Below are 11585 nucleotides of genomic sequence, written 5' to 3'. Positions count from 1 at the left end.
GGCTCCGTGTGCCACCTGTGGCATGCATGCCATAGTTTCACTATCACGGCCATAGGTTATGAAAACGTGACATTTTCCAGTCAAGACCTGGCTGAGTTAAAATCCAATGTAACAAGTGTGATTACCCATCTATTCATACGAAATATGAAAAGTTAAAAGTCACTAATGATGGGTCATTCTAGAAGAAGGAAGTTTTCTCTTTCACAAACTTGGATGCTCATTCTTCATGCCTGCGACCTTTCCTGAATGCTTTCCTTACCCAGTTCTCCTGCCCTAACAACTTTATTTCAATTATTTATTTTGAAGTACAAGATGATGACATTGTATGCTTCAACAAGCTTCACGGAAATAGTTTCTTTAAATAAAGATGCACTTCCTTTGTTAGAAAAAATTGTCCAAGGAAGTGGGCTTGAAAACATAACACATAAACATAACACATAAAACTGACAGGATCCTTCCTGTTGCCATTCATAGCAAATATTCTAACCTTGGCAGAACGTGACGGTGAGCTACAAAACATTCTCCACTGTGGCAAAAAGTCTGCAGTCCAGCGAGATTTTATTTATTTATCTCTCACTATTAGCATTTACAAAAGAGCGTTTCATTTTCCTCAGTCAAATGAAAAAGAACCTTTCGGATGGGCGGTCAACAATTATGCCAGTGCAAACAGTCGAAAACTGTCAGCCGGGGTGGAAGAAGAAACACGGGACGCTTAGAAACAGGTGCCGGAGCGACAGCTTCTGCGGCTGTTGTGTGGTCCGTTGCTGTGGCCTCGCTGGAGGCAGGAGCTGCAGGATCCTCGGAGGCAAGAGTTCTAGGCTCACTGGAGGCAAGAACAGCAGGTTCGGGATCTTTCGGTTTGGGATCCTCGGCCAGCCGCTGCTCTTGGAGTATGCTGGGGATGGGTTGAGGCAGATAGTAGCTGTGGAAGGTATGTTGGTAGGTGGTGCTGGGTGTGCGTTGAAGGGGTTGCCTTTGGAAGTGGTGTTGGATTAAGAGCTGGGGAACCTTCCCTTTGGAGTGGAAATCGTATTGATAACTCGTGTGAAGGGGTCTGTCACGTTCCAATTCCTCCTTCAAGGGGACCCAGTCAATCATGTTCCGGGTATTGTGAAGACTCCCTTCTATTCTCTTTCTCCCTAAGCCCTGCCATAAAACAAGGAGAATCTGTTCAGACTTGCGCTGCTGAAACAAGCAAAATTTAATCCAAATTTTTTTTTTTAAAAAAAGGATACTAGTTACCAAAGATGAAGATCAAGCAAGTTGTAGAGACCATTGAAAAGAGCCTCTGGGGAAATGTATTTCAATGTAAATATGAGACCGGGATCGCTGGAATTTCATCCATCAGAGTGAAGAAGAAAATAAGCAAGGGCAACAACGGGAGGAGGGAGGAAGAGGAGGGAAAAGAAGAAAGGGTAAAGGAGAGGAAGTAAGGGAGGGGTGGTATGAGTAGGAGAGAGGGTAAAAAGGAGGAGGAGAGAGGAGGAGTGGGGGAGAGGGAGGGGAAGAAGAAAAGAGGAAGGAGAGGAGGAAAGAAAAAGGGAGAGAAGGGAGGTTGGTTGGAAAGGAAGAAGGAGTAGAATTGTTGCAAAATAAGATGGATGTACGGGGTGGAAAGAAAGCGACCACGATTATGTTTTCGATATGCTTAAACAGATTGTGATAAATGCTAGAAGATAACAGATAAATATTAAGAGTACTCATGAGAATATATATTTGGGGATGTATATGGAAAGGAAAAAATGAAACTTTTTACAACAAAAGAAAAAAGAAAACAGCCTCTGCAACAGGGTGATCAATTAGTCCTTGACTTACAACAGTTCTATCAACCTTGAAGCTGACCTGACCGAGGCCATTTTTAAGGCTTCAGTGTAGCCACACTGGAGCTGAGGCAGAGGGAGGGTGGGGGAATAGAGGTAGCTGGGGAGGTTTTTTAGCCAAAACAAAATACTTTCTCCTGGGAACCAAGGACATTCCCACAGGTGGTCGGAGAGAGGAGGACTGAAGTCACCAGGCAACCGGATGGCACCTTGATTGGACCATGTGACTGTTTGTTTGGGGAAGAGAGAAAACGTTTACTTTTAATTAGGTGAAAACCATGGGAACATTCAGAGTCAGTTTTCAACCAGCCTGTGCCAATATGATATACCCAATAAAACTGTTCTTTGAGGAATCTATCTGCCTCTGAGTTCTGTTCATTATGGGTATGAACCAGTGGTGGGTTTCAAAAATTTTTAGAACCTCTTCTGTAGGTGTGGCCTGCTTTGTGGGAGTGGCTTGCCAGCCATGTGACTTGGTGGGAGTGGCTTCTGGCCATATGACTGGGTGGGAGTGGCTTGCCAGCCATGTGACTTGGTGGGAGTGGCTTAGCAGTCATGTGACTGGGTGGGTGTGGCCAACTTGTAAAATGTGGTGAAACTCACTTAAAATTTACACCTATTTACACACCACTTCAGCGTGTGCATTTACACTTAAAAAGATCTGCGCACGGACAGAACATTAGAGGGGTGGGGAAATTACATTTCTGCAATGAAGATTGTTCTGCTCGTAGGCAGAATTAAAAATTAAGATGGTGCTGCCAACAATAGAACCGGTTCAGGTGCGTGGCTGGCAGAGTTACTATCTACTCAGCCAAACCTGTCCAAATTGGTAGGAACCCACCTCTGGATTACCTGTGATCTCAGCCAACCCAAAGAAAAACCACATCGAGTAGATTCAGTGGTGGGTTCCGGATCCCCTTCCAACCGGTACAGTTGGAACAGGCCCAGCGTCGGCCACATGGATGTGCCCCCGATGCACGCGCATACACACGCGGTGCACGCATGAATCGTACCTGTCAACGATGCTTCTGCAAGCCTCCGTGACGCTCCAGCTGCTCAGTGGAGCATCGTGCAGGCGCTGTACACGCCATGCGCCTGCGCAGAAGTGCCGAAGGCTTTAAAAAACAGGTAAGGAGCTTGGGCGGGTGGGTGGCTCCTCCAGAGCACCGTACCGGAACGGTACCTGGTGCTCCAGGGAGGCGCCGGTATGCCCGTACCGGGGCATACCACCTGCAACTCACCACTGAGTAGATTCCATTAGCATCCCGGCCCCCAAAACCACTGATTTCTGCCCCCAATGGGAAAGAGTTTGAAGCTGTAAGCAATTAAGAGGCTATACAGCTCAGCTACTGCTTTTACAAGGACATCCAACCGGTGATAGCAGTTCCTGAGAGAATCCAAGAAGCTGCTGAAGGAAGGTGAGTGATGCGAGAATTTCTCAAGAAATAACGAAGCCCTAAATGTATTGCTTTCTGTTGCTACAATAAGAGAAGAGAAACATGAGATTTGGAATCTTCCCCTTGCCCCACCCTGTAAATATACTCACATTCTCAAAATACGTCGCTGTTCCTGGGAAGGCCTGTCGGTTGTCATGTTTGGAGAATATGTGCTTTGAAGGGGTTTCCTTAAAAAAATAAAAGACGACATGATATTAGTCCCATGCCAAATACACAGCTGACAATATTGGGTCAGGGATAGAATTCCGCTGCAACCTGCAAAAATTAGACATTCAGGTTAACAACAAAGAAGTTGCCCTGTATTCATTTAGGCTGCAGGAGATACAGGTTGCCTCCAACGTCTCAGGTCTCCATTCTCTTCTCCATCTGCATAATACAGGTGGTCCTCGACTTACAACAGTTCGTTTAGGGACCATTCAAAATTACAACGGCACTGAAAAAAGTGACTTATGACTATTTTTCACAATTACAACCTTTGCATCAGAGGTGGGTTCCTACCGGTTTGGTCCGGTTCGGCCGAGTAGGTACTAACTCAGCTGCCCATGCCTGTCAAGGCGGCTTCCCTCAGTAACCAAGAAAGAAACCACTCAACTCCATTTTGCAGAATTAAGAGTACTTTTACTGGTCATGAGTAGATAGCAGCTAAGCAAAGCAAGATCTAAGGCAAAAGCACGTGTAATCATAGATATCAATATGTGACCCAACCCCCTCCCCCTAGTAACTCCATCCCATAGTCCAATCCGTACATCCCACAGGTGTCATGTGGGAGACATCTTCAAAAAGCATCATCAGGTTGGTATGCCGGACAGTTGGCCTTGGCGGCAAATCCTCTATCTGCATGGGGTTGCCCCTGAAAAGTGTTCGGAGACTACAATTGGTCCAGAATGCAGCCGCGCGAGCGATATCAGTTGTACCGAGATACACCCAAGTTACACCTATCCTCCGCGAGCTGCACTGGCTCCCTATCAGTCTCTGAACGCGCTTCAAGGTGCTGGTTATCACCTTTAAAGCCCTACATGGCCTAGGACCCGGATATCTACGAGACCGTCTTCTGCCACATATCTCCCAACGGTTGATAAGATCTCACCGGATGGGCCTTCTCCGGGTGCCGTCAACCGGTCAATGTCGGCTGGCGACTCCTCGGGGGAGGGCCTTCTCTGTAGCTGCTCCGACCCTATGGAACGACCTACCCCCAGAGATCCAGACCCTTCCCACTCTCTCGGCCTTCAGAAAGGCCACTAAAACCTGGCTATTCCGGTAGGCCTGGGTCTGTTGACCTCATGAATGAGGTCCAGCCCCACCTAGATTGAGTGCATGACGTGTTTCTTTTTAATCTGTTTTTTTCCCCCCTATTTTTAATTTTTATCCTTTTTTAGAGTTGTATTCTGTAAGCCGCCCGGAGTCCTTCGGGATTGGGCGACATATAAATTCATTAAATTTGAATTTGAATCTATGCACAGTAGATGGTGAGAACAACTCCCTTTTTAGAATCACTCCTATACTGAATACTTCCACACCCAAATACCATGCCCACCCCTCCCCGTTTCAATGGCAGCCGAAAGCAAGCAGCAAAACAGAGACTGACATCACCCCTGAACAGGTTCTATCTATTTTTTTTTCATCTATTTTTTTTCTTCTGCACATGCGCAGAAGCACTTTTTTCACTACTGTGCATGCCTGCGTAGTGCGCACGCACCCAAAGCGCGTCCCTGAGCAAACCGGCAGTAAAAGAATCCAGAGTCCACCCGTGATTCCCATGATCATGTGATCAAAATTCAGATGTCTGGGCAACTGACTCCTATTTATGACGGTTACAGTGATCCCCTTTCGTGATCTTCTGACACCGAGCAAAGTCAATGGGGGAAGCCAGATCTAGTTAACAACCAGGTTACCGATTTATCAACTGCAGTGATTCAGTTAACAGCTGTGGCAAGAAAGGCCGTAAAAACGGGGGTGAAACTCAATTAATAAATGTCTCATTTATTAAACAACCGTAATCAAACGACATGCTGCATGTGATGATGGTTTTTTTTTTTTTTTTTTTGTCTTTTTTTCCCCTTCCTTTTTGGACCTTTTTTGTCCTTTTTGGCCTTCCCCCCTCCCCCCACCCCCTTTTTTTTTTTTTTTCTCTTTTCCCCTTCTCTTTTTGAACTTTTTTTTTTTTTTTTTTTTGGTCCTTTTTGGCCTCCCCCCCCTTCCCTCACCCTTTTTTTTTTTTTTTTTCCTCTTCCTCTCTCCCTTGTTTTACTTTGTTGTTTTTTGTTTTTTAAACCCTAGCTTATTGTGGTGCTTATTAAATATACAATAGAGAGATACGGGATGTATAAACTTAGTAGGGATGCACTTGTGATTAAACGACATATTGTATGTGAAGATGGGCTTTCCCTCCCCCCCCCCTTTTTTTTTTTTTCTCTCCATCCCCTCCCTTTCCTATTGTTGTCTATGTAACCAAAAAATAAAAATAATTAAAAAAAAAAAAATGTCTCACTGAACAACAGAAATGTTGGGCTCAATTGTGGTTGTAAGTTGAGGACTACCTGTTCAATGCTATAAAGTTAGAGTTAGTCCTCACATTATGGGCACAATAGGGACCAGAATTTCTGTTACTAAGCAAGGTTGTGGTTAAGGGACATGTCCAATTTTAGGACTTTTTTTTTGCGACAGTTAAGCAAATCACTGTAGTTGTTAAGTGAATCCAATAGTTGTGAAGCAAATTTCGGCTTCCCCCTCATTGACTTTGCTTATCCGAAGCCGGCAGGGAAGGTTGCAAATGGTGATCACATGACCTTCAGATGCTGCAGGTTTCATAGATAAATGGTTGCCAAGCAACTGAATTTTGATCACCTGACAATGGCAGACCTGAAACAGCCATAAGTCTGTAGACCAGGAATGGCTTTTTTCAGTGCTGTTGTAACTTCGAACGGTTGCTAAATGAATGGTTGAGTTGAGGTCTACCAGAATTGGAATTGTGGTATGGTGAAATAGAGTTGTCCTCATCAGTGGTGGGTTTCAAATAATTTAACAACCAGTTCTCTGCCCTAATGATCAGCTGGGTAGGCGGGGCTCGGTAGTCATGTGACCGTGTGGGGGTGGCCAACTCAACGCCACTCACATCGATGCGCGCTTCGCCTTAGTTAACAAGGGTTAACTGGAGAGGGAGTTTCTGTAAGCGGGGCAATAAAGATTAGTCTAGAAACAACACCAGAATGTTTCCTTCCTGCCTTCTTTATAGGGTTAGCCCTGTAAAGTAGAAAAAAACAAAATGAGATTTCTTCCAACAACCGGTTCTTTGGACTGCTTAGAAAGTTAACAACCAGTTCTCCCACCACTGGTCCTCACCTTAAAACAGTTCATTTAGTGAGCAAAGTTACAATGACACCGAAAATACTGATTTATGACCATTTTTCACCCTTATGACCATTGCAGGCCAGGTGATTTACATTCAGATGCTTGCCAATTAACTCACATTTTCACTCCCCGGGGTTTCGTGATTTGCAACCTTCCAACAAGCAAAGTCAATGGGGAAGCCAGATTCACTTAACATCTATGTTACTAATTCGACAACTGCAGTGATTCACTTAACAACTGTGGCAAGATAGATTGTAAAATGGGGCAAAGCCTTGACAAAGTTCTCATTTAGCAACATCAATTTTGGGCTCAACTGTGGTCATAAGTTGAGGACCACCTGTACAAGATTAAAACTTTCTTCAGAGTATTCTTCTTTTTAGGAAATCTACTAGATATTTATAGCACTTTTACCCTTGAGCTAATAAGTGCTTAAGAGAAGCAGAAAACAGAAACGAGTTTACAAGTGCCACGTGTGTTATTCCCTAAACAACTGCAACACATTGGAATGTTTTAAATCAACACCTTCCTATTATACATGATACATATCTGTTGGGAACAAGGTCACACAAACACACTGACCTGAAATTCTGCTTAACAAGCTCATAGACACCATCAGTGATTCATACTTGACCAATTCCTATATTTGCATCAAACTGCAGGCACGACAAGCTAATGGAATTGATCTGAGGGGCAAACGTTTGATTAGCCGACTGTAAATCCATAGAGAAGTTTATTTTTTTCCAAGTCAATGAACTTCTATGCTCCAAAATGTAAAAACAAATGATGAAATTGTTTCCTTTCAGAGTATTTAAATCATTTAAGGAGAAGCTTTCAAGGATCAAATAAAATCAGTTTTGTCCTGTTCTGCAACCTTCCCTTTTTAAGAAGTTTGTTAAGAAGGTTGTTGGGCAATTTGAGAAAGCTCTGCTGAAAACTGACTACTTTCAGTTGGACGATCTATCTATCTATCTATCGTCTGTCTGTCTCTGTCTCTCTCTTTCTCTGTCACTCTCTTTCTCTTTCTCTCTTTCTCTCTCTGTCACTCTCTTTCTCTTTCTCTCTTTCTCTCTCTGTCACTCTCTTTCTCTTTCTCTCTTTCTCTCTCTCTATCTTTTGCTCTCTGTATCTCTGTCTTTCTCTGTCTCTGTCTTTCTGTCTCTCTCACTCACTCACTCACTCACTTTCTCTCTTTCTCATCTCTCCCTCCCCTGATTGTTATGTAATGTGATGCTGGCCACTTATGAATTGATTGGCCATATTAATTAAATCTATAAATAAACAAACATACTGGTACATGAGAGCTATGCAAAGGTCCTCCTGGCCCCAGTTGCCACCTGCTCTCCAAGCAGTAGTGGGGAGTCCAGGATGACCCCATAAGTTGCACAAAACACTGGGGGCAGCAGCTGCCAAAAAAGCCAACACAGTTCTAGGCTGCATAAACAGAGGGATAGAATCAAGATCAAGTGAAGTGTTAATACCACTTTATAATGCCTTGGTAAGGCCACACTTGGAATACTGCATTCAGTTTTGGTTGACACGATGTAGAAAACATGTGGAGACTCTAGGAAGAGTGCAGAGAAGAGCAACAAAGAGGATTAGGGGACTGGAGGCTAAAACATATGAAGAACGGTTGCAGGAACTGGGTATATCTAGTTTAATGAAAAGAAGGACTAGGGGAGACATGATAGCAGTGTTCCAATATCTCAGGGGTTGCCCCAAAGAAGAGGGAGTCAAACTATTCTCCAGGGCACCTAGGGTAGGACAAGAAGCAATGGGTGGAAACTAATCAAGAAGAGAAGCAACTTAGAACTGAGGAGGAATTTCCTGACAGAACAATTAATCAGTGGAACAACTTGCCTCCAGAAGTTGTGAATGCCCCAACACTGGAAGTCTTTAAGAAGACGTTGGATAGCCATTTGTCTGAAACAGTATAGGGTTTCCTGCCTAGGCAGGGGGTTGGACTAGAAGACCTCCAAGGTCCCTTCCAACTCTGCTATTGTATTGTATTGCAGTGTTTCTCAACCTTGGCCACTTGAAGATGTCTGGACTTCAACTCCCAGAATTCCCCAGCCAGCATTTGCTGGCTGGGGAATTCTGGAAGTCCAGACATCTTCAAGTAGCCAAGGTTGAGAAACACTGTTGTATTGTATTAAATATCCCTGGCCTGCAGGGCCAAACTGCCACAGCTACCACAGCTACTCAGTTGTGTGTCAGAATTGAGCCACCATCCATTCTTTTCCATCCAGACCCAAATAGCCCCCAGATACTAGATCAGCAACTTGACAGCTTCATTTGTGCAGCCTGGATAGAGAGAGGTAAAGCTTGGTATCATCAGCCTACTGATGTTATCAAATCCTGAACCGGTGGAGACCTCACCCGGCTGTTTATGTAGATAAACAGGAGAAGGGAAAGTATCAGGCATTGATATCCCAGTTACATCATTTGAAAGATGATCTAAAGTTAGTCAAGTCCAATTCCACACAAACATTTCCAAGTGCTTGATTTGAAGACAGATACTGTAGGGATACAAATGTCAGTTTCTTTTCCTAGCAGTCATTACGACACAATCAAATGTTACAATATTTTATACTGAGTGGCAGGGCAGTATGAACAGTACAAACCAGATTATGGAGATTTAGATTCAGATCTAAAACCATTTAAAAGGTTGCTGGTTTTCAAACAACTATTAAATATCTTCCAGACTGGATTTGCACATTATATTACAAAATATTACCATAATTTAAACCACAGTTTGCTGACTATTTCACAGTTGCCTTGGTTCACACCAGGGGTGGTTTCCAGCTGCTGCTACTGCCGGTTTGCTCAGGGGTGTGCTGCGTGCACTGCATGAACTGTGTGGGCACACTTGATGTGCACTACAGGCGCATGCACAGTACTAAAAAAATGTTTCTGCGCATAAACAGAAGCAAAAAACAAGATGTCAGCATCTACAGTGGTGCTTATAGAACCGGTTCAGGGTCATGGCAGGCCATGTTACCTACTCAGCCGAACTGGTCTGAACCAGTAGGAACCCACCTATGGTTCACACATTACACTAATTCAAAACCATATTATAGCTTAAGACAGGGGTGTGAAACTCAAGGCCTGCGGGCCAAATCTGGCCCGAGGGGGGCTTAGATCTGGCCCATGGGGCCACCCTGGAAACAGCAAAGGACCGGCCCGCAGGGCCTCTGCCAGTGAAAATGGAGCATGGGAGGGCCGTGTGGTGTGGTGCAGGAAGCCAAGTAGCCCATGCCCACCATGGCCATGCCCACCCACCAACCGGGCAGAAAACCGGTCGCTAAAAGTTTTGAAGCCCACCCCTGAACTGTATGGCTTGTTGTAGCCTTCTGCAGCTACATGACTGTGATTTACAATATTTGACAGTTTCCATCCTTTTCACTTACTTTCCTGCAAAAAAACGCCCATAGGAATTTTTCAAAGTATAAGACGCTCCGGAGTTTAAGATGTACCTTAGTTTAAGGTCCTGCCTTCTGCCTACCAGCATCCATGGTATTCAGCTGACACATGGTAACAAGGTCAGCCAATGAAGAGGCATAGCAACTAAGTCAGCCCATAAGGGCTATTTGGACTCTGAAATTTGCTGTGTAAGCAAGAAGGAGATAAGAAGGAGTCTGGCTTAGCAGAGAACTGAAAGGGAAACTGCTTGTGTTTTGCTTGTATTTACTGCTACCTTGAAAAACCTGCTTTTGGTAATGTATTGTATATTATTATTATTATTTTGAATCCTGCTGAATCAATTACTTGTGTGTGCTTTTTGAATTTGATTACTGCTGCAAACTTTGACCAGCCAGATCAGCTTCAGTACCTATTGCAGCCTGATTCAGCACAGCTGGATTTAAGCAGATGGATTGGACTGCCGGAATACCCCCAAACAGCTGTTCCAGGCTACAGAGATTGCCATTGTGTTTTTGGCCTCTAGTGGGGTTGGGTGGGGCCACATTCGGTTTATAAGATGTACCCAAACTTTCACCCTCTTTTTTGGGGGGAAAGGTGCGTCTTTTACTCTGAAAAATATGGTAATAGATTCACTAAATGACCACCAGTTAATGGCTGCTATAAAAAAAGTCATAAACGTGGGTCATTATGACTTCTGACAGAAATTCTATGATGGTTATAAATTGAGAATGACCTGCATTCTGCCAAGTACTGAGCTCTGAGAATCTTTCCTCTTCCAGGAATTGATCAGAATTTAATCAGCCCCTGAATAATAAACCCCGGTGTTTGTGGTGAGCTGTCACTTTCATGGAACACTCTGTTAGCAGATGAATTTAATCAACCTGCTCCAGGAATGATTATTCAATGGCAGCATTTACTGCGCCAGTGATTGATGCTGGAAAGCACTCGCCAACCGACAACTAGAAGTCGGATTTATATTCTACTGGCATTGCTTTTTTTTTTTACAAGGTGTACTTCCACACTAGGCAAAGGCTGCCAGCTGCAAACTTCAGTTTCTTCAGCCCATCAGTCAGAGTTGAGGAGGCAGTAAGTTCAACAAGGTGGAACATAAGCAGTGGCTTCTCTGTTGGTTTCAATTATGTAAATGTTTTGGTAGAGAGTTTTAGTTGTTAAAAGTGTCTGCATAATTCTTCGTGAATACTATATACAAACTAACACTGTACATTAAACCTACTACTGTACCAGTGGTGGGTTCCTAACCGGTTTACTACTGGTTCGCTGAGAGAGGGCATTTTGCACATGCGTTGCTAACTTCGCTTGTGTATGCGGCGGCCACACATTGCTGCGCATGCGCAGTTTACTGAAAACTCCACATGCACAGAAACATGCTGGCAACGAGAGAAGAGACTGGGGAACCAGTTCAGGGGCGTAGCAGGCCTGGGTTGCTGCCGGTTCCAGCGACCCAGGCCGCCAAACCACTACCGGTTCAGCCGAACCCGTTCGAAGCAGTAGGAACCCACCACTGTACTGTACTAAAAAT

General features: G+C 44.2%; 1 protein-coding gene across 1 annotated transcript in view; it reads right to left on the bottom strand.

Moving 5' to 3' along the window:
• Positions 1–263: 263 nt before the first annotated feature.
• CIMIP7 (ciliary microtubule inner protein 7) overlaps positions 264–11585 on the bottom strand; it is a 46734-nt gene continuing 35412 nt past the window's right edge. The window contains exons 3-4 of the mRNA XM_087708699.1: positions 3367–3444; positions 264–1146 (exon numbers count right to left, since the gene is read on the bottom strand). Coding sequence (XP_087564825.1) covers positions 646–1146; positions 3367–3444 — 579 coding nt within the window. The 3' untranslated portion in view covers positions 264–645. The remainder of the gene's footprint in view (positions 1147–3366; positions 3445–11585) is intronic.

The sequence above is a fragment of the Thamnophis sirtalis genome, unplaced genomic scaffold (assembly GCF_051295495.1).
Source record: "Thamnophis sirtalis isolate CommonGarterSnake01/CBP01778 unplaced genomic scaffold, rThaSir2_p1.2 scaffold_3, whole genome shotgun sequence".
Taxonomy (NCBI): Eukaryota; Metazoa; Chordata; class Lepidosauria; order Squamata; family Natricidae; genus Thamnophis; species Thamnophis sirtalis.
This window is presented reverse-complemented; position numbering and strand designations above follow the sequence as displayed.